Source organism: Ranitomeya imitator, chromosome 9 (assembly GCF_032444005.1).
Source record: "Ranitomeya imitator isolate aRanImi1 chromosome 9, aRanImi1.pri, whole genome shotgun sequence".
Classification (NCBI taxonomy): Eukaryota; Metazoa; Chordata; class Amphibia; order Anura; family Dendrobatidae; genus Ranitomeya; species Ranitomeya imitator.
The window spans coordinates 6,986,795-7,013,568 of NC_091290.1; the positions used below are offsets into that span (position 1 = coordinate 6,986,795).

Below are 26,774 nucleotides of genomic sequence, written 5' to 3' on the forward strand. Positions count from 1 at the left end.
ACACAATAAAATATCGTGACTTGGGTCTCCAGAAGTAAAGGACGCTTCTACTTGCCTAACCCGGATTACGAGGACACAGATACCGCTGACACCGCCCTGGGTCACAGAGCCCGGAGGTGAGGGCAAATTCTGGGCCAGTTCGGGGCTATCCTGGACCGGGAAGGACCAGGTTTATATGCAGTCCGGTCATGGCTGATTGGTGCTAGTGATGACCACCTAAACCTTGAGGACCATGTATTTTGGCAGCGTGGAGCTGGGGGGCTTGTGCAGTACGGTGGCAGCATCTACAATGACCCCTTGTCCTGCCACGAATTCTAGAATGTTGTTTTTCCGGTCATGGGAACCTTATTATCCGGCCCGTGCTCTCAGAGCAGATCTAAGCAGCTTTGCTGATTCTGGATGTTCAGAATAGTGGGGACGGAGTTGGGTGTTAATAGGACCCTGTATGTGGGTACACTATAGCAGTGATAGTGAATAGGGTTGTGCTGCAGTACCGTAGACCACCATGGACAGGTGGGGGCGCTAATACAAGGCAGCCATGTTTCTTTAGCATCAGGTTTCAGATCAGATCAGGTTTACAGAAGGTGCGATGCCACCAGAATGTGGTGAACCTGGGCAGTACGGGGGGCCCTGGCGCCTGCGGAGCCCACCCTGCTCATGTTGTGTGTGGCGGATGAGCGCACGGCGTGTATAGAGGGTTCAGGGCTGTCTTGTACCCCCGGCACCCGAGTCTAAGTGCTGCGGTCAGAGCAGTTTAACTCCTTCTATGCCCGCTGTCTATAGGAGGCTGGAAATGAGGGAGGCTTCCCCCCGATGCCCGTCATCCCGCTCCTTCCATTGTGCCTGCGGGTGCCGATGGCATTTTGTCCCCCGCGTCTGCCATGTTTGTATGCGGCTTCACAGGAGATTGGTCATTTTACAATATACCGCAATAGTACAATATCGTGCAGGAGACCGCTGGGTCAATTCCTCGATGGTGAACTGATGATGTAGAAAATCTATATTGTAAAAATAGAAAAATGAGCAGCGTTCCTCTCCCTCCGCCACCTCATCGCCCCTGGACATACGTAAAAGCTACAGAGTAAAAGGGTAAAATGGTTTCCGTTCGGTTTTACCGCGTACGTAACTGTCCGAAGAATAAAAGATCAGAATGTTTATACCGTGCTCCGAAACGGGGGGAGGGTGGTCTAAATGACAGAATCGCTATTGGACTGGAATAATAGATGAGAAAGACCCCAAAATGGTGGAAATAAGAACCGCCGCTCATACTGCAAAAAACCAGCCCCAATAATACACTACTGACCGATGCAGAGGAAAGGCTGAAGGCCAAGAGGCGGCCATAGGGGCTCGTGTACGTCTGCAGCCGGCCCCCTGGCTGACCAGCCTGTCCCAGAAGTGGGGGCCGAAAAGCATCTCAGAATTTATCTTTATGTTACCGTCCTAAAAGAGAGTGATAAAACGAACAGTGGAAAGTTCTCTGTCCGTTCCTTATGATGAGGCCTAATGCAGAATCTAGCACAAGGCCCCGAGCTCTCCGTGGTTACATCTGTCTCTGATGCCCACGGCAACCAATCACAGCGCAGCTTTCATGTTCTAAGGGCCCTGTGAGGGATGAAAGCTCTGCTATGATTGGTTGCTATGACTGAGACACTTTTTTTTCTCCCTTAGAAACTGTCATAAATCTTCAACTGAAATGTACCGGGCGCCCTGACATCGCGTATTATGGAAGTGTAGATACTGCCGGTGTATACGGTGATACGAGGAGATGGGTGTAAGTGGCTCTAAGCTGGAATATATATTTTAAAGAGGTTGTCTGAGTCCATAAAACATGACCGAATCTCCGCTGTCCACGGGTTGAGTGCGGTATTATTGCCCAGCCACATTGTAGTGAATGGTGCTAAGCTGTAATACCGCACACAACCTGTTGACAGGTGTGGCGCCATATTTTACATCCACTTCTTCAGCCTCCTATGTACTTCTAAATCTGGTCAAAGCGAACATGATGGGTCAACCTCCGACATGGGCACTCCGCCCCAGGATCTCCTAAACCGCTGACTCGGTGAGCGTCTGCTACAAGTAACATTACTGTACGTTGATTACAATAATTAATAGTTAAATTGCGGTCAGGGCAGCCTCATTGACAGCACAGGGTGAGGCCGGGACGGACGGCGAGGGAGCCACCCGCTATCGCTTTTGAAGAATACGTTCTACATCTCCAACGGTGATGTGGCCTACGATGCTGTCAAGCTCCTGTCACACGGGGTCTTTATGGCGGCTTTGAAAAAGTTCTTCAAGTTGAAAACGTAACTTGTAGCGTAAGTCTGAGATTGTTCTTTTATCTCAATGTCCATGGTGGACCAAATCCAGAAGCTTCCATTACCAAGCCCAATAATGTTCTCAGTGGTGGCTTCAGGATCGGGCAACACTGTAATGATGTTCAGGCCCATTGTTCCTGGGGGCTTATGGCCCCACTTGGAATTGGGTGGTTTTTGGCACTGAATTGGGGCACTGTTTGAGGGTATCATGGCTGACTGTGGCTGGTGCTGTTAAAAGCTGAAGGGCCGGGTTGGTTCCTGGGCCTCAGACAGTGTAGTAGACGGAAGGCCTTGAGTAGGGATGCGCAAACTCGTGGATGTTGGGGTTCTTTGGGTACCAGAACTCTACCCGAACCCCATAGAGGTCAATGGGGACCCGAACTTTGTTGCTGTAAGATGGTCGTAGTAAGGCCTCGGGGGCTTTCTCTCTCAACAGTATATGGGTCCTTTGCAGTCCGATAGCACAATTCCACCTGCTGTTGGAGGTGGATGTGGCCCCTTTACCTCTGGGGCCCCTGTGCGGTGCACAGGTTGCATCCACGGCATGTCGGACCCCGATTCCAGCAAATGTGGGGCCATCCCTGGCCAAAACGGAAAACTTAATGTTAACCCCACTCCGAAGTGAGAGGTTCTAGCTGGTTTTAGGGTGTTCTCAGGAGCGACTGCTGGCCGGACTCATCTGCCTCTAGTCTGCCAACACTAATGTTGGTGCTCCAATGACCATGGCAGCCAGGTCAGGCCACTGTGAACTCCCTCGAGCGGCACATCATATGTGATTAATAGACCCCCGTGACATCATGATATAGTGGTGGCCTAGTGATCATAAGAAGTGCTGAGGATGCTAACATTTGAGTCCAGTTACCATGAAGTACCTGAAAATCTTGACGCTTAACTCTATTAATCGGGCAAATCTGTAATACTAGGCATGGCCACTACTAAAATGATGGCACTGTAGCTGGTCAACAATAAAGGGAGCAGCAGATTAGCAGGGGTGCCCGCTCTCAGACCCCCACCAATCTCTCCTAATCATCAGCCATCAATTTTAAACAGCTGCCCTTAAACTAAAAAAAAAAAAAATCTTTACCAAAAGGGGGCGCTCATTAGATATTTCTCTAATCATTGGGCGCCTCGTCTAACTGCAAATGCAGGTATTAACTGTCAGAACCTTCTGGACCCCCAGGGATGGTACAGGACTAATGTAAATGTTGTGTTCTCCGCATCGGTAGATGAACCACATCGGTTAGTGATGGCATACCAAAGTGATTTTACAGGTGGAGTGCCCCTATCGACACTCTGCGCTGACATTGGCGGGATTATCCCTAAACTACATTTATTACCCTGGATCAGTGATTATCGGATCTGGACGTGTAAAATCCTCTTCTTCTATCAGCCCAACAGGTGACACTGGAATCGGCAGAGATCCCTCCTGACAGCAGTTGTATGTGACAAGAGGAGGACGGTTTACATTACACCCCGCGGTGAGAGGCCCAGGGTTCTGGATATAAATGGTCATGAGCCGCGGATGCTCAGCTGTGCTGTAGAGGTGTCTGCACGCTTCGGCTCATTTTCCATTACTGTATGAGGAAGTATAAAATATACAACTACTGTAGCAGAATCCGCCATAAAAAGTCCAAGGACAAAATGACACGTGAGATGGTGTTAGGAGATCTGTTCACATGAACGTATCCCGGAGTCAAGCATAAGACACCTTCTGGTAACCTTCAGTTCTGGGAGGTTTTTCATAGCTTCCAAGGAAACTTGACATTGCTCTGAGCTCAGGAAGTGTCACCTTTTGCCAGGAGCTGGATAATATGTCTATAACTTTTGGTTCGAGCTCTTACTCCCCAGTTTGCAGAATCTGTAGATCAGGTGGTCTCACAACCCATTAAAAAGGAGCTTGAGCCCAACTAGAGCTGGGTCCAGGTGTAACTTAAGGTTTCTCAGATCTTGATCACCTACTATGTAAACTTTTGCCGACTGTGTCGGAACGACCTCGTGGAGGGATGCGTGGGCCTGGCACTCTCATGCTCCTTCCTGAGTCCAGTGGATATTTCTCACGCACCAAAGGCCAATCTGTGCAGGCACGGATTGAGCCCCACAAGGTCCAAATCAACTTCAGGAGCATGAAGGATCAACTTCAAAGTCAAAATGAATCCGAGGCACCAGGAAAACCATTCTCATTGGGATAAAAATAATAACTTTTTCTCTTTCTTTAAATGAGTAAGTTACAAATGAGGTAGATGAATCGAGCAACGTTTCGGCCATGACAGCCCGGATGGCTTTTTGTAAACTTGTCATTTTTGGCTTGAAAAAGGCCTGTCATGGTCGAAACATTGCTGGATTCATCTATCTGATTTATAACTACTGTCATCTGCTTTTAAAGAAAGAGTCAAAGTTAATTTTTTATCCCAACGAGAATTTCTTTCCCTGGTGCCTCGAATTCTTTTGGACTTTGAAGCTGACGCTCATGCTCCTTCATCAGGTCACACCAAAAGCTGCTATCAGTCTCCAATTTGCTGCTACTGTCTCGATTTTCCGAATACAAATCCCAACAAATTTACGTCTAATTCTAAAATGGGATGAGGTTACGAGAACCCAGTATAAAAGTGTGAGGACACACTCGGGTCAGAGACGTTTTCAGCTGGGCTAAAGCGCCGATATACCACCAACAGTTATACCGAAAAATGCGACAGGTCACCTGCGTACCTGCAGAGGAGCAATTAGGGCTGTGTACCTCTGTAGTCTATGTAAGCATGGCCCTGCCGGATCTCATAACCATGGCTTAGGCCCCTCCGTATGATACACCCATGGCCTGGAGTAAAACATGGATGCTTTGTTATATTTTCTAAGTACCACAAGCTGAAACTTCCTCACAATAGTCACAATTTGGTGGATTTGTGTTACGCCCTTTAACAAGGCTCTGTCACGTCGGGGATCTTCATTCCCAGTATTTCCCTGCAGACTATTGACCCTGACAATCATGTAAGGTGACTTCATCGGAGCGTCTGTGACTGATTTTGTATATTTAATGTGTCGTAGTGGACGGCACTGTTATCTGCAGCATTGGGGTCCTGGATTCAGATTTTGTTGGCGTTACTTGCTAGACATCAAAATGGACAAGCTCCAGACCCCCAGAGTGTGAGAATGGGGTCTCCTTCTGTGACATCTAACATTCTGCTACAAAAATATCCAATGGGACCATTGGAGATGAGGTGTAATTTGTGGCTAGCCTGGCAGCAGTTGTATGATTTCCCTGCAGCACCTCCGCAGGTGAAATGAGGCATTACACATTTTTCTTAGATGCATTCTGCATCCGTCCTCTGCTCTGGATAATTGACAAGGATCTTGAACGATATTTGAATATTAAGTTCTTACATTAGTAATCTCCTTTTTAAAGCTTTCCTTTTTTCTTTCCAATTTTACAAAAAAAAGGGAATCTGACGAATATGAAAACGAATTAATGCAGCTGCGTTATCATGAAGTTGTCTCCTCCAAAACATGAAGTGCAAATTTACACGGTGTCGCCACGCTCCTGTAAAGAAAAGTAAAAGTTAAGAAAAAGTGGCTATGTGCAATGGGGGGCAAATTTTTCAGACCACTTTTTCCAAGTTCTGCCCAATGTTTGCCACCTAGACCCATCGATCTTCGCTCTGAACATGTCCAATGTGGTTTTCCTCCAGCTGGGGAGACGGAGGTGTTTACTTAAAGGTTTCTTTGTCCCTGTCTCACACACAGGAGGACTGAGGGATCACATTGCAGGGGCTGCTGTAAGGCTTCAGTATCTGGCAGGAGAGGAAGGCGATGAGAAGTGACATTGGAGGCAGCAGCAGAAGTACAGGCAGGAAATGGGGGGTCTTGGAGTAATGAGTTCCAGTCTCCCACCACTCTGAAGCCCAGAGCCGGGGCAGGCATCCTAGGAAAATACTTTTCTCCTGACTCCTTGGCAATATTTAGCTTCGGTGCTGGAGGTAACAGGCGGTTCCTCCTTGTTGTCCAACCGGTCTATGATATTTGTTAGGATTTATTACCCAGTATTAGGAAGCCTGAATCATGCGGCAGGCTTAGGATAATTCTCCCCGTGAGCAGCGCTCCGTAGACAGCCCGGGGGCCGCAGCCGGCGTAGACTACGATCCGAGGCTTCCAACTTTGGGGGAAAAAAAGGGAACTCACGAGACACCAGAACAAAGACCATGTCTCCAGCCAAGAGCCCAACGAGGTTTCCAAAGGGAATGTGATTGGCGAAATGGGCGCAGAGAATGGACGTTGAAATCGATATTTACAAACACTTCACGTGGCTCCGCAGGGTAAGTCCGCTCTGCGCGCTCCGAGTCGCCTTAACTTTCCACTTAACATCTTAACGGCGTTCATTAATTTTATAATAATAATTTTCCATGGGTTTTAGCTGCGTTGTGTCACGTACGTGGTAATCTGAAGAAGGCGAATTATGTGATTTGCTTCTCTCGTGTCCGGGGGTCCTCCGGATGTTTATCTAGTGACGTCGGTACCAGTCCGGCAGTGGCTCGCGGGCTGGGATATTTGTGGAGGACAGATATTCAGGGCCGTGTAAATAGCGTGAGAATATTCTGCGCTGATCCCGGGACCGTGTACAATAAGGTTTATTATTCGGCTTTTTCTGCACTTTTCTCCGGTCTACGGTGTGCGGATTCCATGTTGCACGGGACGGATATACTGGATATTTATTGCCTGGCTCGTCGGTTCGCCATAAACGTATTGGATGGGAACACCCCTTTAATGACCTGAGCTGACCGCATCATTGGGGTCTATAATCCGGTCAGTACGGGTCTTAGGCTATGTGCACACGTCAGGATTTCTTGCAGAAATTTTCCTGACAGAAACCGGATATTTCTGCCAGAAATCCGTATGCGTTTTTTACCGCGATTTTACCGCGTTTTTCACACTTTTTTGTGCGTTTTTTCCCAAATGCATAGAATAGCGGGGAAAACGCAGAAAATCCGCAAAATTAATGAACATGCTGCTTTTTTTTTTTACCGCGATGCATTTTTTTCACGGAAAAAAAGTCATCATGTGCACAATACATGCAGAATGCATTCTAAATGATAGGATGCATAATGTATGCGTTTTTAATTAGTTTTTATAGCGAAAAAATGCAAAAAAAAACGTGAAAAAACCTGAACGTGTGCACATAACCTTAAAACCCAGAGTCAGGCCGGGACAGTCAGGCCATAGTAGGGGCGGAAATGGACCCATAATTACTCTTGTCTCAAACTGGCCCAGAACTGCTAAGACCCCCTGAGCGCAGCAAGGTTTACCATCCCACCCAATGAGCGCCATCGTTGGACAATCGTCCCCACGTGTTCTGCTGCTTACTGTAAATAAAGCTTATTGATAACTGAGTTCTTCATCCTCTCTGCATGGACACTGTTTGTTGTTAACAAGGTTTATTGGCATAAGATCTCTGCGCTGAGTACCTTTACCTGGACTTAGTTGCCGTAGTTACCTGTCGAGCTGTGTTTAGTGTAAATAAAGTTGATTGATATCGAGAGGTAATGTCGCCGTCCCGTAGATCTGATCTCCAGGAGCAAATGAATGCGGGCGCCGGTTACAAATGATCCGTTATATTATATAACGCACGGGCGCATTCAGGATCCATATGATATAACTTTATCAGTGTTGGTGTATATGGGTCAGGTTGGTGTCAGCTTCTGGGGCACAGAGGGTTAATCTCGGGCTGTCGGGGACATACAGGAACAGGGTGGCATTATGTTCTGCTTTTGAAGGTTTTTCTGCCCAACCGGTTTTCTATTTATACCGTTCTGCAAAGGTGAACGCCATTTATACAGCCGAATGGGGTAATAAAGGGAGACTGGACCGGGGCAGCCGGGCAGGAGGCGGCCGGATAGGAGGAGACCGATCTGGGGCGGCTGGGCAGGAGGAGACCAGGCAGGAGGCGGCTGAGCAGGAGGAGACCGGACTGGGGTGGCTGGGCAGGAGGAGACTGGACTGGGGTGGCTGGGCAGGAGGCGGCAGGGCAGGAGGCGGTGGGGCAGGAGGCAGCCAGGCAGGAGGAGACCGGACTGAGGTGGCTGGGCAGGAGGTGGCGGGGCAGGAGGAGACTGGACTGGGGTGGCTGGGCAGGAGGCGATTGGGCAGGAGGCGGCAGGGCAGGAGGCAGCCAGGCAGGAGGAGACTTGCCTGGGTGGCTGGGCAGGAGGAGACTGGACTGGGGTGGCTGGGCAGGAAGAGACTGGACTGGGGTGGCTGGGCAGGAGGCGGCTGGGCAGGAGGAGACCGGACTGGGGTGGCTGGGCAGGAGGAGACCGGACTGGGGTGGCTGGGCAGGAGGAGACTGGACTGGGGTGGCTGGGCAGGAGGAGACTGGACTGGGGTGGCTGGGCAGGAGGCGGCTAGGCAGGAGGAGACCGGACGGGGGTGGCTGGGCAGGAGGAGACTGGACTGGGGTGGCTGGGCAGGAGGAGACTGGACTGGGATGGCGGGGCAGGAGGCGACTGGGCAGGAGGCGGCAGGGCAGGAGGCAGCCGGGCAGGAGGAGACCAGACTGGGGTGGCTGGGCAGGAGGCGGCGGGGCAGGAGGAGACTGGACTGGGGTGGCTGGGGAGGAGGCGACTGAGCAGGAGGCGGCGGGGCAGGAGGTGGCTGGGCAGGAGGAGACCGGACTGGGGTGGCTGGGCAGGAGGAGACTGGACTGGGGTGGCTGGGCAGGAGGAGACTGGACTGGGATGGCGGGGCAGGAGGCGACTGGGCAGGAGGCGGCAGGGCAGGAGGCAGCCGGGCAGGAGGAGACCAGACTGGGGTGGCTGGGCAGGAGGTGGCGGGGCAGGAGGAGACTGGACTGGGGTGGCTGGGGAGGAGGCGACTGAGCAGGAGGCGGCGGGGCAGGAGGTGGCTGGGCAGGAGGAGACCGGACTGGGGTGGCTGGGCAGGAGGCGGCGGGGCAGAAGGAGACTGGACTGGGGTGGCTGGGCCGGAGCAGGAGGCGGCCAGGAAGGAGGCTGCGGGGCAGGAGACTGGACCGAGACGGCCGAGCAGTAGGTTGGCCGGCCCAGGACAGGAGGCGGCCGGATTGGGGCAGGAGTAGGCCAGGCAGGAGGAGGCCGGGCAGGAGGCGGCTGGGCAGGAGGAGACTGGACTGGGGCGGCTGGGCAGGAGGCGGCCGGGCAGGAGGAGAAAGGGCAGTAGGAAGCCGGACAGGAGGAGACTGGACTGGGGCGGCTGGGCAGGAGGAGACTGGACTGGGGCGGCTGGGCAGGAGGAGACTGGACTGGGGCGGCTGGGCAGGAGGAGACTGGACTGGGGCGGCTGGGCAGGAGGAGGCCGGGCAGGAGGTGGCTAGGCAGGAGGAGGCCGTGTCTGCTGCTCTCCACTTATTTCTTTTTTCCTCCCTTATAATGTACAGTAATCTTAATCATCCGGACGACCGCGGAGCTGCGGATGTTGTATGTCTGGGCACAATACATATATAACGGATGTGCCAGGGCTCGCGGACAGGTAGATGACCGCAGCCATAGTGGCAGCCATACTGTTTTTTTCTTTTATTATTGGGGTATCTCCGTAGTAATAACCTGGCAGTGCTCGTTCTCGCTGTTGGGCACAGTGTGTTCTGTCCAAAATGTAATCCTGGACTAGGAAGTGACACGTCTGTCCCCGGGGACAGTTTTCTTTAGCATGACCGGGTGCCAAGATGTAACCCAATGACGGAGCCTCTGCAGGGGGTGGTGGCCGGGCCGAGGGCCACAGAAGTCTGGTCCTGAAGTGGGGAAATGAGGACAGAGCGGCCCCGGCCTCCTCCATGACCTGATCCCACCAGACCTGGCCCATGGATAAGAGTGGCGCTGCTTGTGGTGGGAAGAAAGTGTCGCCTAAGATATAAGCGCACACAGTCGTCCGTTTTCATGGTCGGTGGGACCATATTGTATGTGATTTCATGCAGCGCCTGTGGAGGGTCTTTCGGCCAGACCCCCTGTATTCTCCCATGTGGCCGTGGCTCCAGTAGCTTTTCTCTGCCGCCTGCACCTGGTCTGCTCCAGCCGTCTGACATGATGTCACCAGGGAAGGGCAAGAGTGGGACAATGTCGTATTGTAGGGACAGGAATGAAGACGAGCAAGATGCTGCGGCGTGGAGTCAGGCGGAGCGGGACCTGGCAATGACGGAGGAGCGGCCATGAGCGCGCCTGTGACCTGCAGACACAACGGGCCGCCGGGCCATTACTGGTCCAGTCCAAGGCCCAGAGGGCGCTGTAGTCACATGGGGGGCCGGGACCCCTATATATATATAACGGAAAGGTTTCCATAGAGGTAAATGTTGTGCAGCTCTATATGGAGGTAGATGTAGATACAGAGCTGCACAACATTTACCTCTATGGAAACCTTTCTATTCCAGGTGTCATCTGGTCGATGCCGTGAGACCCCCTTGATCAGGAGATTTCTGCAGGACCCTCTCACTTTACACGTCTAAGGCTCTGTGCACACGTTGCAGATTCGCAGCAGTTTTCCTTGCATTGTACAGTACCATGTAAAGCTATGGAAAACAAAATCCGCAGTGCACATGCTGCAGAACAAAAATGTGCGGAAACGCTGTGTTATATTTTTCCGCAGCATTTCAATTCTTTGTGCGGATTCCTCAGCGTTTTCCACCTGTTCCTCAATAGGAATCCACAGGTGTAAAACTGCAGGTGAAATCCACCCAAAAACCACGGAAAAATCTGCACGCCATTCCGCAACGCGGGCACATAGTCTATGGGTTTGTCAGTAGGAAAGACCCCGATAGCGTCACTTACTGGGAGGTTTATGAGGATCCGTTTTCCGAGCCACAAGTAATTAGTGTTATTACAAACACCGTAAATGTAATAGTGGTGCTATTACCGTGCAGGGCGTCGTCAGGTGTGTAGTTCCAGGTACCGCACAGGATTCAGATGTTTGGGCGCCGCCTTTACATCCTATTAATAGAATACAGGAATGAGTGTGAATACCGCCAGACGCCGGCGAGGACGGACGGACGGTGCGGGGCTTATTACACGTATAACCAGCAGAAAGAAAAGTATCACTCCAGTTATGCACACCACGTATAAAAAAATGAAAACATAATGTAGGAAAAAACACAAGATTTTATTGACACACAACATAATAAAACATACTTGAAAACAGAAAGGCAAGGCCCTGTCCATAACACTCAGTAAATACAGAGTACAATAATATATATAACCCATAATAAGCATACTGATAACCAATGCTATAAGCCTGCCTGTACCCTAGGACTAGATGCAGACCATACGTGGCCAGCTCACAGGACAAACTAACCAACCCAGGCGGATGTATACAAAATCCTAAGTGGCCAGTAAACACCCAAATAGTGCATTTAGCCCGAACGGCTCATGGGACAAAAATATCTACCCTAAGCCAGTAAGGCAACAGGATCCCAAAATAATAGTGGGCTTATTACACGTTGCTCCATTGTTTCTCTTCTTTTACTAGAAAGACTCTGATATATAACGCCCCAATAGTGCAGTGTTCAGAGTCCCAGGATCTGCCACGAGGTGGCGCTGTGCTACACAAGGACTGAACATCTGGGGGAGCTGGATTCAGTGCAGCTTCCAAACCGCACTCTGTGTGTACAGGGGTCTCACACTCCCCCCACAGCACTGAAAAGTAGCATCACACCTAGTTATAGGGAGTATTGCTGAAAAAAAGAAAGACCTTGAGAAGGATTAAAAACATAATACATGGCCGTACAACCCAATTCCCTGAACAAGACCTAGTCTTTCCTATTTTCTATTACCTCCTGTACTCCAGAGCTGCACTCACTATTCTGCTGGTGCAGTCACTGTGTACATACATTACATTACTGATCCTGAGTTACCTCCTGTACTCCAGAGCTGCACTCACTATTCTGCTGGTGCAGTCACTGTGTACATACATTACATTACTGATCCTGAGTTACCTCCTGTATTATACCCCAGAGCTGCACTCACTATTCTGCTGGTGCAGTCACTGTGTACATACATTACATTACTGATCCTGAGTTACCTCCTGTATTATACCCCAGAGCTGCACTCACTATTCTGCTGGTGCAGTCACTGTGTACATACATTACATTGCTGATCCTGAGTTACATCCTGTATTATACCCCAGAGCTGCACTCACTATTCTGCTGGTGCAGTCACTGTGTACATACATTACATTACTGATCCTGAGTTACATCCTGTATTATACTGCAGAGCTGCACTCACTATTCTGCTGGTGCAGTCACTGTGTACACACATTACATTACTGATCCTGAGTTACCTCCTGTATTATACCCCAGAGCTGCACTCACTATTCTGCTGGTGCAGCCACTGTGTACATACATTACTGATCCTGAGTTACATCCTGTATTATACTCCAGAGCTGCACTCACTATTCTGCTGGTGCAGTCACTGTGTACATACATTACATTACTGATCCTGAGTTACCTCCTGTATTATACCCCAGAGCTGCACTCACTATTCTGCTGGTGCAGTCACTGTGTACATACATTACATTACTGCTCCTGAGTTACATCCTGTATTATACCCCAGAGCTGCACTCACTATTCTGCTGGTGCAGTCACTGTGTACATACATTACATTACTGATCCTGAGTTACATCCTGTATTATACTGCAGAGCTGCACTCACTATTCTGCTGGTGCAGTCACTGTGTACATACATTACATTACTGATCCTGAGTTACCTCCTGTATTATACCACAGAGCTGCACTCACTATTCTGCTGGTGCAGTCACTGTGTACACACATTACATTACTGATCCTGAGTTATATCCTGTATTATACTCCAGAGCTGCACTCACTATTCTGCTGGTGCAGTCACTGTGTACATACATTACATTACTGATCCTGAGTTACATCCTGTATTATACCCCAGAGCTGCACTCACTATTCTGCTGGTGCAGTCACTGTGTACACACATTACATTACTGATCCTGAGTTATATCCTGTATTATACTCCAGAGCTGCACTCACTATTCTGCTGGTGCAGTCACTGTGTACATACATTCCATTACTGATCCTGAGTTACCTCCTGTATTATACCCCAGAGCTGCACTCACTATTCTGCTGGTGCAGTCACTGTGTACATACATTACATTACTGATCCTGAGTTACATCCTGTATTATACCCCAGAGCTGCACTCACTATTCTGCTGGTGCAGTCACTGTGTACATACATTACATTACTGATCCTGAGTTACATCCTGTATTATACCCCAGAGCTGCACTCACTATTCTGCTGGTGCAGTCACTGTGTACATACATTACATTACTGATCCTGAGTTACCTCCTGTATTATACCCCAGAGCTGCACTCACTATTCTGCTGGTGCAGTCACTGTGTACATACATTATATTACTGATCCTGAGTTACATCCTGTATTATACCCCAGAGCTGCACTCACTATTCTGCTGGTGCAGTCTGTGCAATGTTGAGCCTACATGGAATGCTGGCAGATTTCAGCTCTGGATCTACAGACTTGTGAATGAAGCTGTGTTCTCTAGCATATAGTGCACTGACAATGTGTCCACCCTCTATGTACATTAATCTTGTATGTAACCGCTATAATGGTGCCATGCTCGGTAGATTTCCCAGTTCCTTATCACCCCAGCCAGTCTGGGCTCCCAGTGCAGCTCCTGCCTTCCCAGTATACGGTTCTTCGTCCCCATATTAGGCAGCACTAGGAGATGTGAGGAGACGTCTGATTAGAAGCACATGTCCACAGCCTTTGTTCTACTAAAATCGTTATCTGTCAAAAATGCACATAAAACCCCAAGAGGAGATGTAGGGGATGGAGCTCCGGCCTGTGGCCTGCGGATGGGATCCATGCTGCAGCATTTCTTTTTCCCGCACTTGTAAATGCTGACGTGTAGGGTTATGCTGTAATGCTCTGTGGGATTCTGTGTCTTCACAGTCCACAACCACGGTTTCCTGGGTGCAGGTATATGGGAAGATAATGGGGCACGAGGTGCTGCTTAGATTGAGGAATTCCCGCCCTCGGCACTTCCTAAGACTGCAGAGGTCCCACGCTTCTGCAATTTGCCATTTAGGGCAAAAGAGACGCTACTTCTGCTTGGGAAGTTCCTGCGCCCATTGCCCGTTGTTTGCCCGAGTTCACACCCCTGCAGACCGCTTTACTGCACCTAGTAACTCGTCAGCCCTAAATTCCCAACTTTTGAGGCCTATTGTCGTTCACTATGCTTCAGTAAGGATGGTGACACAGGACGTTCCCCCTGTCATCTTGCGTTGGAGGACCTACAGACCGTATTCTTGCCTTTATGTATGCGGTCACGTTCCTGCTCAGACCGGGCTCCTGCCTTTATGGATGGCGGTCACGGTCCTGCTCAGACCGGGCTCCTGCCTTTATGGATGGCGGTCACGGTCCTGCTCAGACCGGGCTCCTGCCTTTATGGATGGCGGTCATTTTCCTGCTCAGACCGGGCTCCTGCCTTTATGGATGGCGGGCACGTTCCTGCTCAGATCGGGCTCCTGCCTTTATGGATGGCGGTCACGGTCCTGCTCAGACCGGGCTCCTGCCTTTATGGATGGCGGGCACGTTCCTGCTCAGATCGGGCTCCTGCCTTTATGGATGGCGGTCATGTTCCTGCTCAGACCCGGGCTCCTGCCTTTATGGATGGCGGGCACGTTCCTGCTCAGATCGGGCTCCTGCCTTTATGGATGGCGGTCATGTTCCTGCTCAGACCGGGCTCCTGCCTTTATGGATGGCGGTCATGTTCCTGCTCAGACCGGGCTCCTGCCTTTATGGATGGCGGTCATGTTCCTGCTCAGACCGGGCTCTTGCCTTTATGGATGGCGGTCACGCTCCTGCTCATTCCGGGCTCTTGCCTTTATGGATGGTGGTCAGGTTCCTGCTCAGACCGGGCTCCTGCCTTTATGGATGGTGGTCAGGTTCCTGCTCAGTCCAGGCTCTTGCCTATATGGATGGCGGTCAGGTTCCTGCTCAGACCGGGCTCCTGCCTTTATGGATGGCGGTCACGTTCCTGCTCATTCCGGGCTCTTGCCTTTATGGATGGCGGTCACGGTCCTGGGCTCCTGGTATCTTGGATACTGTTTGTCCGGATTATCTTGTTGATTCAGTTCTGTGTTTTCTGCTTTTATTTCTGGAGCAATTTATTTAAAACCAAACAAACACTTCAGCCCTGTCCTACAAGATGTCGTCTTCAATGTGAGGTCATAAACACTGCCGGGATTGCCCTCTGCTTGCTGCATTAAGGGTGATTCCTATCTTCATAGATGGAAACTGTCTGATACTTCTAGTAAATACAAGCACTTTGGGAATATATCACCTCTCACCAGCCATTTTTGAGATATTAACTTTGTTCTTGTTGTCTGAGACCGACCACCTCTGCGGTCTAACTCGTAAGCGCTGTGCTAAACCTTGCTGGAGCGCGCCGTTACCTCTTAGGCAATCTTGGCCATCTTCACAACACTGCTTACAAGCTCAATAGAAGCAGCCATGGACAGTCTACAAGGCAAGAAGCTACAAAGAAAATTGTGAATATCTCAAGAGCAGTTGAAAATTTTAATAAGCAATAACTTGTAAAACTTCTTCTATTTACAAGCCTCATCCAAAGAAGTTGGGAATAATCCTTTAAGGATTAGAAACTGTAGAAATGTCCCCGAGAGGGTTTCAAGACTAATCTAACCTCATCCCTTATAGTAATCTGAGATGATGGCGCAGGGTCCACTCTCCAAATGTCCTACAATCAAGGGTGGGTTGAAAGCAGAACGGGTGTCTGGTATCCATCAGCTCAAAAGAGGCGTCCATGGACCTGTCTGGGACTCGGAAGAGATGATTTTTTGAACAATGTATCAGTGTTAAGGGGGTACTTTACAGTATTATAATTTGGATACCCCACAAACTAGACGACACCCTAATTAGAAGATCCCAAGAGCCCTCTGGCTCTTCCCCTTTCATACTTTCATGGCCGAGGCCCCGGCGTTGTGTCCGTGGAGTAGCTGTGGGGCAGTAGAGCTGATTGAGTTGGTCCGTCTTTGTTCGCGTTTTCCTGATCTAAGGCTACAGATGTCCCAATGAAGGATTGTTTTTATCGAGATCGGTGAGTGCATTCCATTTTTCCCTATTGGATTAGAGCTGATCGAGTTAGTTGTGGTATGTGGCGGAGGGGCCTTTGGGTCCCTTCAGGTATCGGGACCCGTGTGTGACAACTCCTCTACACCCCCTGAAAAAAAAAAAAGCAACCTCATATTGCATGAGTTCAGCAAAGTCCCATCTGTACGCTGCAATGTATTGATGGATAGACTGTTGATTTCTGGAATGTCCTTGTAACCCCATTCCTCAATGGCCGTCCTGGTATAAATCAACCACCACTGTGCTCGAAGACACCGCTTCATAACTTCGGGGAGGTGCGAAAGCAAAAACATGTCAGATCGACCGCCAGCAATTCAATAGATGATGGCCATGTAATGCAAATATCTCAGAAATGTGGCTGTGGTGCGGTGATAAGTTTGTCCATACTGGACTGGCCACTAGACGGGCCAAATACTGCCTCCCCGCGCCACCATAAGAAATACCAGGGCTATTTGTAGAATGTGGAGCAGTATGAGATGGGAAAATCTCACTAAGCGTAAAGCCCCGACCCTTGGAATGTCTTATTGGGATATGAAAACAGGCAGGGACACTTCTGGGTTTCTAAAAAATAGATTTTTCTCCCACGATATTCTGCAGTTTATTTGTGTTGAGATTTTTCCAAAACGTCTGAAGAGCCAAGATCGTTTCATCTAGTTTTCTTGAGGTCGATGGTCTCTGGAGCAGAAGAGCGAGATCATTCCTCAGATCTGGAGTCTGATGTAATCAGGAACTGTCCTTTACCGTAGCCCTTCTGAGACAAGGGTCAAAAATAGAAAGACACAGATGACCACAGTGGCCCTTCGTGCTGCGGGCTGATACAGAACCAGTAAAGTGGCTTCACAGCTTGGGATCCTTCCAAACAACTCCTCCTATGTCAGCTGCCAGCATGGACATAGGGGAGAATTAACTGCTAATTTTTTAACCTTTTTTCTAGAACAAGCCAATCATGCACATGACTAAGTCATGGACCCTCCCAGTGGCAAATGGAGTCCTACACACTGCTCCAGCTGCTCCATGGTGTCCCAACGAGGGCCGGATCCTCCTTAGATACACTATAGGGTACATTCACACCTCTATACGATGACCATCCAAATTGCATTGAAAATTTGTCTTCTTGCAGGGTGGTCCTCATGGAGAAAATGGCAAGTGTGCTTCGTATAAGATGGAAATGAAGATCTGGGAACCTGGGCTGGATAAGATGGGTCTTCTTAAAGGGGTGGCCTTTTGGAAAGAATTTGCTTGGCTCATGTGACCTCTGGTCGTGATCTTGTAAACAACCTTTTTTATGCCATTTATTTTTGTTTTTAGCTATAAAAAAATCACTGATGCTTCTATATTTTATTACAAACACCAGAATTTCCTAATTTTACTGACTGTACAGAATTTACAGATAGTTGGCAAGTCTAAGCTTCACGTACCTGTTGCAGGTGGATCCATTATGCTAAATTCACCCAGCGAGGTCTCCATGGACCTTGTTTGTGCTCCAACTTGTCGATCTGTTCTCATGAAGTTTCCATAGAGTAGGTTCACTGTTGTGAATTCAGCTTTTGGGCTCCCTCCGGTGGTTGTAGACGGTAATGCAGTTGTGTCTGGATTGCAGGAGTGGACAGGTGTATCTACTAATTGCAAAACTGACTGGGGTATATGGCTTTGCAGGATCCTTTAGTCAGTGCCAGTTGTCCATTGTTCTGGAAGGATTCACTTCCCTGCTGGTCTCTCCAGTTTGCTGTGCTTTTCTACAAAGATAAGTCCTGGCTTTGTTTTTGCTGTCCACCTGCTGTCGACCTTATAGTTCTGTGCTTTTTCATGTTTTTGTCTTGCCCAGCTTAGTCTGTGAAGGATTTTTTGCAGCCTAGCTATTTCTCTGGAGATGCAGATATACCCCCCAAGTCTTTAGTCAGATGTGTGATCCGTATTTTCTGCGGTGGATATTTTCTAGTGTTTTTATACTGACCGCATAGTACTCTGTTCTATTCTTTCTTTTTAGCTAGTATGGCCGCCTATGCTAAAATCTGATTTCATATCTGCGTATGTTATTTCCCTCTCCTCTCACAGTCAATATTTGTGGGGGGCTATCTATCCTTTGGGGATTTTCTCTGAGGCAAGATAGGTTTCCTGTTTCTGTCTTTAGGGGTAGTTGGATCTTAGGCTGTGCCGAGGGGTCTAGGGAGTGTTAGGTACCCCCCACGGCTACTTCTAGTTGCGCTGCTAGGTTCAGGGTTTGCAGTCAGTACAGGGACCACCTTCTCCAGAGTCCGTCTCATGCTGCTCCTAGGCCACCAGATCATAACAGTACAACTGGCCAACAATGAGTTAATTACATCTCAGAAGAAGGGTGGAAAGATTTTGAGCCATTTTTTTTTTCCTTAGCCTGTTTGGTATTTTCCTCCCTCTTTACCTCTGGGTGGCTACGGAGTCTAGTATTAACATGAATGTTCAGGAGTTAGTTTCTTGGATGGATCAGCTTGCTGCTAGGGTACAGGGTATTTCAGATTTCATTGTTCAGACTCCTGCCTTAGAACCTAAGATTCCCACTCCTGATTTATTTTTTGGTGCTGTCTCAGGAGGAGGCTCAGCGTTTTGCTAACCGTCGTTGGTGTGTTGGTTCCCGGCTTCGGGTTGGTGATCTGGTTTGGTTATCTTCCCGTCATGTTCCTATGAAGGTTTCTTCCCCGAAGTTTAAGCCTCGATTTATTGGTCCTTATAGGATTTCTGAGATTATTAATCCGGTGTCCTTTCGCCTGGCGCTTCCGGCCTCTTTTGCTATTCATAATGTCTTCCATAGATCTTTGTTGCGGAAATATGTGGAGCCCGTTGTTCCCTCTGTTGATCCTCCGGCCCCTGTATTGGTCGATGGGGAGTTGGAATATGTTGTTGAGAAGATTTTGGATTCCCGTTTTTCGAGGCGGAAGCTTCAGTACCTTGTCAAGTGGAAGGGTTATGGCCAGGAGGATAATTCTTGGGTTTTTGCTTCTGATGTCCATGCCGTTGATTTTGTTCGTGCCTTTCATCGGGCTCATCCTGATCGGCCTGGGGGCTCTGGTGAGGGTTCGGTGACCCCTCCTCAAGGGGGGGGTACTGTTGTGAATTCAGCTTTTGGGCTCCCTCCGGTGGTTGTAGACGGTAATGCAGTTGTGCCTGGACTGCAGGAGTGGACAGGTGTATCTACTAATTGCAAAACTGACTGGTGTATATAGCTTTGCAGGATCCTTTAGTCAGTGCCAGTTGTCCATTGTTCTGGAAGGATTCACTTCCCTGCTGGTCTCTCCAGTTTGCTGTGCTTTTCTGCAAAGATAAGTCCTGGCTTTGTTTTGCTGTCCACCTGCAGTGGACTTTATAGTTCTGTGCTTTTTCATGTTTTTGTCTTGTCCAGCTTAGTCTGTGAAGGATTTTTTGCAGCCTAGCTATTTCTCTGGAGATGCAGATATACCCCCCATGTCTTTAGTCAGATGTGGTGATCCGTATTTTCTGCGGTGGATATTTTCTAGTGTTTTTATACTGACCGCATAGTACTCTGTTCTATTCTTTCTTTTTAGCTAGTATGGCCTCCTATGCTAAAATCTGATTTCATATCTGCGTATGTTATTTCCCTCTACTCTCACAGTCAATATTTGTGGGGGGCTATCTATCCTTTGGGGATTTTCTCTGAGGCAAGATAGGTTTCCTGTTTCTGTTTTTAGGGGTAGTTAGATCTTAGGCTGTGCCGAGGGGTCTAGGGAGTGTTATGCTGCGTCATGCTGCTCCTAGGCCACCAGATCATAACAGTTCACATTGTGTAGACTTTACGCCCAGCATACATGGTACTTTCACTAGCCTGATGGCCACATGTAGAGTGCCCTTGTATGAACTGATGGGACACGTTCTGCTTCTTCATCTAATGTCTGGACAATAAACATACCGCAACATGTGATTTATTCCCGTTCCCGATGGCGATTGATGAGTATTTTTTTCTTTTTTTCCCCAGGTTAATCACACAGTTGTAAATAATGAGTCGTATCAAGAACGACTGACGCGTCTGGAAGGAGACAAGGAATCTCTTATTTTACAGGTAATTAGACATTAGGGGGTGCGATATAAGATTTCATCGTGATCCACATTTATATTGTATCTAGTGTTCAGAATTGATTCCACCGCCACCAGTGAGACATGTTCCTGTCATCAGATCCTTCGCGGTCACCATGGCTGTCCTAATAGAAAAAGTGGCACTTGGCCGAATTTAGTGTGAGGCTTCCAAACCTGGACCGTCTACAAGTAGTGAGGCGCCATGTGATAATGGCCGACTCTCCTCAGTGGCTTTTCATGAAGCTTTATTAGTTCATGGAGAAAAGCAGATCACTGAAAGTTTTCTACAAAATCACTTGCCCCCTCTACATCTCTTCCAGGCCACGTCCTCACCTGAATGTACAATAGGACCCCAGAGCTTTGTCTGATAATGGCCCATTGGAAGGTTTTGGGGAAATTTGTGAGATTTTCAACTCGCTCAGAGGTCAGAAGGTCGCTTCATCTTTCAGGAGCTTCACGGATGATCTGAGATGTGGCACCCAGTCACCAGTTGGGCCACCATCACCAGCCATTTTTTCCTCCAGGGATCAATAAAGCAATAATCTACGATTACCGTTTTTTTCTGAAGTTTCCTTCCTTGCTACCTACCAGCATGGCCTCTATCACTCCCTGAATTGTACCCTAAGGTTTCTTTTCGGGGTTCCACATAGAGCTTCAGGGGGCTCATACTTCAGAAGACCTATACATTGAGGTGGCTCTGGATGTGTAGGGAAGGGAAAAAAAGTTAATCTGCTCAATTTCCAGGGAGGACAGTTCAGTGTGAAAAGTACTTAGGAACCCTGGTAGACCTTGTCTGGTCAGGGTGTGGTGCAAGGAGTATAGGAACACACCGGGTCAGAAATAGAAGAAGGGTCCATGAGGACTGGGCTCCAGCACCAATGGGAAAATGTGAAAACATCACTTTTACTGTGCAATTAAAAACCTGTTGAGGAAAAGTAAAAACTTAAGCGATGAATAATAAGGGTTGCTAACCCGAAAGTCTGTTTTTTAATCTTTTTGCATTTTCTCACCATGTTTTCCCATTGGTGCTGGAGCCTAGTCTTCATGGACCCTTGTTCCTGGCTCCGGATATACCTCCTGGTCCTGGGCCCTGAGACCCCTTGCACTTTTGCATGCGATGAGCTAATTAGGAAAGCATTGCTCAGTCTGTTGGGAGGTAAAGGGGCTTTTTTTTCTCTAACTTTACCCCTTGTATTGGTTGTTTTACTTTGTGACACCATTTTGGTGCAATTTTGCCGTATGTTGTTGCACTTCAAGCCACATTCCCTTCCTTCTAAGTTGTTTTCATCTCCGTCCCGGGAGGCACAAAAGACACACACTGAATGTGGTGCAGGGCATGTACGCCATTTTTTTTTGCTCAAGATCAACCACAATCCACCGCATTGATCTGAGTAAGTTTCCTCCGTAGTCTTCTCCGACAAGAGGCAAAATGTCCTCTGACGCTCTGGGGTGCATTCATAAAGGCCGCCGGCAAGTGCACAGTGTATTTCCCCAATCTTCTGGACTAACCTTTTGGTATCATAACATCTAAAACTTCACTTATCTTTGAGCATGAAGCATCAATACATGCAAAATCAAGAAAAGAAATAAAATATTGGGGTCTGGTAATCAATAATGAGGGTCTAAAAAAATAACCCAAAATCAGGGGAATACGATCTGAGCCCAAGTGTCCTCATGCAGCCAGGGCACATTATAGGAACGTCTCTGGGCCGCCTCCAAATAGTTAATCACCAGCTTAGTCACTGGATGCCGCTGTGAAGATGTAGCTCCGGGCTCAGCTGTCATGTGGGCCTGACCGAGCATGGCCGCCGATCACCGCGCATAAAGAGAAATAGTTCAGATTGCAGGAAAATCCTTGGCATGCCTTTCTGATCAAGTGAATTTAAAGGGGAATCATTGTGGAACTCTATATATCTGGAAATTACGCACCACGTGGATTAGTGCACACTATTAAAGAGAACTGGTTACTCCCTATAAGTACCTGGACATCTCGCGTGTTCTCTGCAGCCCACCTCATGTGTTCTCGGCAGCCCACCTCATGTGTTCTCGGCAGCCCACCTCATGTGTTCTCGGCAGCCCACCTCATGTGTTCTCGGCAGCCCACCTCATGTGTTCTCGGCAGCCCACCTCATGTGTTCTCGGCAGCCCACCTCGCGTGTTCTCAGCAGCCCACCTCATGTGTTCTCGGCAACCCACCTCGCGTGTTCTCGGCAACCCACCTCATGTGTTCTCGGCAACCCACCTCGCGTGTTCTCAGCAGCCCACCTCATGTGTTCTCGGCAACCCACCTCGCGTGTTCTCAGCAGCCCACCTCATGTGTTCTCGGCAACCCACCTCGCGTGTTCTCGGCAGCCCACCTCATGTGTTCTCGGCAGCCCACCTCGCGTGTTCTCAGCAGCCCACCTCTTGTGTTCTCGGCAGCCCACCTCGCGTGTTCTCGGCAACCCACCTCATGTGTTCTCGGCAGCCCACCTCGCGTGTTCTCAGCAGCCCACCTCATGTGTTCTCGGCAACCCACCTCGCGTGTTCTCGGCAACCCACCTCATGTGTTCTCGGCAGCCCACCTCGCGTGTTCTCAGCAGCCCACCTCATGTGTTCTCGGCAACCCACCTCGCGTGTTCTCAGCAGCCCACCTCATGTGTTCTCGGCAACCCACCTCGCGTGTTCTCGGCAGCCCACCTCATGTGTTCTCGGCAGCCCACCTCGCGTGTTCTCAGCAGCCCACCTCTTGTGTTCTCGGCAGCCCACCTCGCGTGTTCTCGGCAGCCCACCTCGCGTGTTCTCGGCAGCCCACCTCGCGTGTTCTCAGCAGCCCACCTCATGTGTTCTCGGCAACCCACCTCGCGTGTTCTCAGCAGCCCACCTCATGTGTTCTCGGCAACCCACCTCGCGTGTTCTCGGCAGCCCACCTCATGTGTTCTCGGCAGCCCACCTCGCGTGTTCTCAGCAGCCCACCTCTTGTGTTCTCGGCAGCCCACCTCGCGTGTTCTCGGCAACCCACCTCATGTGTTCTCGGCAGCCCACCTCGCGTGTTCTCAGCAGCCCACCTCATGTGTTCTCGGCAACCCACCTCGCGTGTTCTCGGCAACCCACCTCATGTGTTCTCGGCAGCCCACCTCGCGTGTTCTCAGCAGCCCACCTCATGTGTTCTCGGCAACCCACCTCGCGTGTTCTCAGCAGCCCACCTCTTGTGTTCTCGGCAACCCACCTCGCGTGTTCTCGGCAGCCCACCTCATGTGTTCTCGGCAGCCCACCTCGCGTGTTCTCAGCAGCCCACCTCATGTGTTCTCGGCAGCCCACCTCGCGTGTTCTCGGCAGCCCACCTCGTGTGTTCTCGGCAGCCCACCTCGCGTGTTCTCGGCAGCCCACCTCGTGTGTTTTCTGCAGCCCATCGTGCGTGTTCTCGGCAGCCCACCTCGCGTGTTCTCGGCAGCCCACCTCGTGTGTTTTCTGCAGCCCATCGTGCGTGTTCTCGGCAGCCCATCTCGCGTGTTCTCGGCAGCCCACCTCGTGTTCTCAGCAGCCCACCTCGCATGTTCTCGGCAGCCCACCTCGCGTGTTCTCGGCAGCCCACCTCGCGTGTTCTCGGCAGCCCACCTCGCGTGTTCTCGGCAGCCCACCTCGTGTGTTCTCGGCAGCCCATCGCGCGTGTTCTCGGCAGCCCACCTCGCGTGTTCTCTGCAGCCCACCTCGTGTGTTTTCTGCAGCCCATTGTGCGTGTTCTCGGCAGCCCACCTCGCGTGTTCTCGGCAGCCCACCTCGTGTGTTTTCTGCAGCCCATCGTGCGTGTTCTCGGCAGCCCATCTCGCGTGTTCTCGGCAGCCCACCTCATGTGTTCTCAGCAGCCCACCTCGCGTGTTCTCGGCAGCCCACCTCGCGTGTTCTCAGCAGCCCACCTCATGTGTTCTCGGCAGCCCACCTCGCGTGTTCTCGGCAGCCCATCTCGCGTGTTCTCGGCAGCCCACCTCGCGTGTTCTCGGCAGCCCACTTCGTGTGTTTTCTGCAGCCCATCGTGCGTGTTCTCGGCAGCCCACCTCGTGTGTTCTCGGCAGCCCACCTCGCGTGTTCTCGGCAGCCCACCTCGTGTGTTTTCTGCAGCCCATTGTGCGTGTTCTCGGCAGCCCACCTCGCGTGTTCTCGGCAGCCCACCTCGTGTGTTTTCTGCAGCCCATCGTGCGTGTTCTCGGCAGCCCATCTCGCGTGTTCTCGGCAGCCCACCTCATGTGTTCTCAGCAGCCCACCTCGCGTGTTCTCGGCAGCCCACCTCGCGTGTTCTCAGCAGCCCACCTCATGTGTTCTCGGCAGCCCACCTCGCGTGTTCTCGGCAGCCCATCTCGCGTGTTCTCGGCAGCCCATCTCGTGTGTTCTCGGCAGCCCACCTCGCGTGTTCTCGGCAGCCCATCTCGCGTGTTCTCGGCAGCCCACCTCGCGTGTTCTCAGCAGCCCACCTCGTGTGTTTTCTGCAGCCCATCGTGCGTGTTCTCGGCAGCCCATCTCGCGTGTTCTCGGCAGCCCACCTCATGTGTTCTCAGCAGCCCACCTCGCGTGTTCTCGGCAGCCTACCTCATGTGTTCTCGGCAGCCCATCTCGCGTGTTCTCGGCAGCCCACCTCGCGTGTTCTCGGCAGCCCACCTTGTGTGTTTTCTGCAGCCCATCGTGCGTGTTCTCGGCAGCCCATCTCGCGTGTTCTCGGCAGCCCACCTCATGTGTTCTCGGCAGCCCACCTCGCGTGTTCTCGGCAGCCCACCTCATGTGTTCTCGGCAGCCCACCTCGCGTGTTCTCGGCAGCCCATCTCGCGTGTTCTCGGCAGCCCACCTCGCGTGTTCTCGGCAGCCCACCTCGCGTGTTCTCGGCAGCCCACCTCGTGTGTTTTCTGCAGCCCATCGTGCGTGTTCTCGGCAGCCCACCTCGCGTGTTCTCGGCAGCCCATCTCGTGTGTTCTCGGCAGCCCATCTCGCGTGTTCTCGGCAGCCCACCTCTTGTGTTCTCGGCAGCCCACCTCGCGTGTTCTCGGCAGCCCACCTCGCGTGTTTTCTGCAGCCCATCTCGCGTATTCTCTGCAGCCCATCTCGCATGTTCCAGGCAGCCCACCTCATGTGTTCTCGGCAGCCCACGTTGCGTGTTCTCAGCAGCTCACGTCGCGTCTGCTTGGCAGCCCACGTCGCGTCTTCTCGGCAGCCCACGTCGTGTGTTCTCGGCAGCCCACGTTGCGTCTTCTCGGCAGCCAACGTCATGTGTTCTCGGCAGCTCACGTCCCGTATCCTCGGCAGCCCATGTCGCGTATTCTCGGCAGCCCATCTGGCATATTCTCGGCAGCCCACGTCGCGTGTTCTCGGCAGCCCATGTCACGTCTTCTCGGCAGCCAACGTTGCGTATTCTCGGCAGCCCATCTGGCATATTCTCGGTAGCCCATCTGGTGCATCCTCGGCAGCCCATCTCGACAGCGATAATAATAAGGTCCGAATAAACTATCTGTTCGGCTGATCGATCACTGACTGATCGCTGTCATATTTACACGGACAAGCGGTCAAGTGATGATCGGCCTTAACAGCCGTGGGCGTCAGTCACTAGAAGGAACATATAGAAATGCCCGATGTGCCAAAGGTTGCTACAGAACAGCTGTGCCGCCCAGAACAACCTGCACTTAAGCATGCAGGGATATCTCCATAATGCCATAATAGCAGTGTGACCTCGCCGCGTGCTCTAGACGTGTGATCCTAATTTACTGAGAGTCGATATAAATCCTGCGGCTCGTCAGCAGCCTCTTGGCCTGGGTGCGCAGACTTGTTCCAGACTCTTTTTTTATAGATCTATATTGGAGTGCCAATTCCACTTGTGTGGATAAATATTCTGCTCATCTCTGGTGTTTTCTGCACTCGTGTAGTAACTTGCTAAGTTAGGAAACGTCTCAAGCCTCCGCTCGGTTAGTGCTTAAACTTGCCCTGCGCTCATTACATGTTTGCCGCCACGGCTGATGCGGATGGCTACGGCTCTCCGCTTCAATTGTCGGCAGTGAAACAATCGCTCGGCTCCCAGAAGAAAGATTTTATTGTTTTTTTCCACGTAAAGCAGAGTGCTGACAGAGCCCGAGTCTGAGATTGCTTCACTGCTGCGAGAAAACAGGGTTGTGAAACCGAAGGCAGCAGAAGGAAGCCGAGAGCCGGCGTCGTCGGTGCGCAAAATATCAGAACTAGGGAGGTAAGAGGGGCTCGTTGTGAAGAAACGTCAGGCTGAGAACGGGAAGTGTCTCGCCTTCTGCTTT

The 26,774-nt window shown here is 50.6% G+C and overlaps 1 protein-coding gene across 8 annotated transcripts in view; it reads left to right on the forward strand.

Moving 5' to 3' along the window:
* Positions 1-26,774, forward strand: part of PPFIBP2 (PPFIA binding protein 2) — a 134,296-nt gene that overhangs the window by 37,578 nt on the left and 69,944 nt on the right. For 5 of the 8 annotated variants that reach the window (XM_069740084.1, XM_069740083.1, XM_069740081.1 and 2 more), the window contains one exon: positions 20,414-20,497. In XM_069740084.1, the coding sequence (XP_069596185.1) occupies positions 20,414-20,497 (84 nt within the window). Of the gene's footprint in view, positions 1-6,111; positions 6,620-20,413; positions 20,498-26,575; positions 26,711-26,774 lie in introns of those variants that run through there. The other 3 variants (XM_069740085.1, XM_069740087.1, XM_069740089.1) reach the window with 2 other exon arrangements.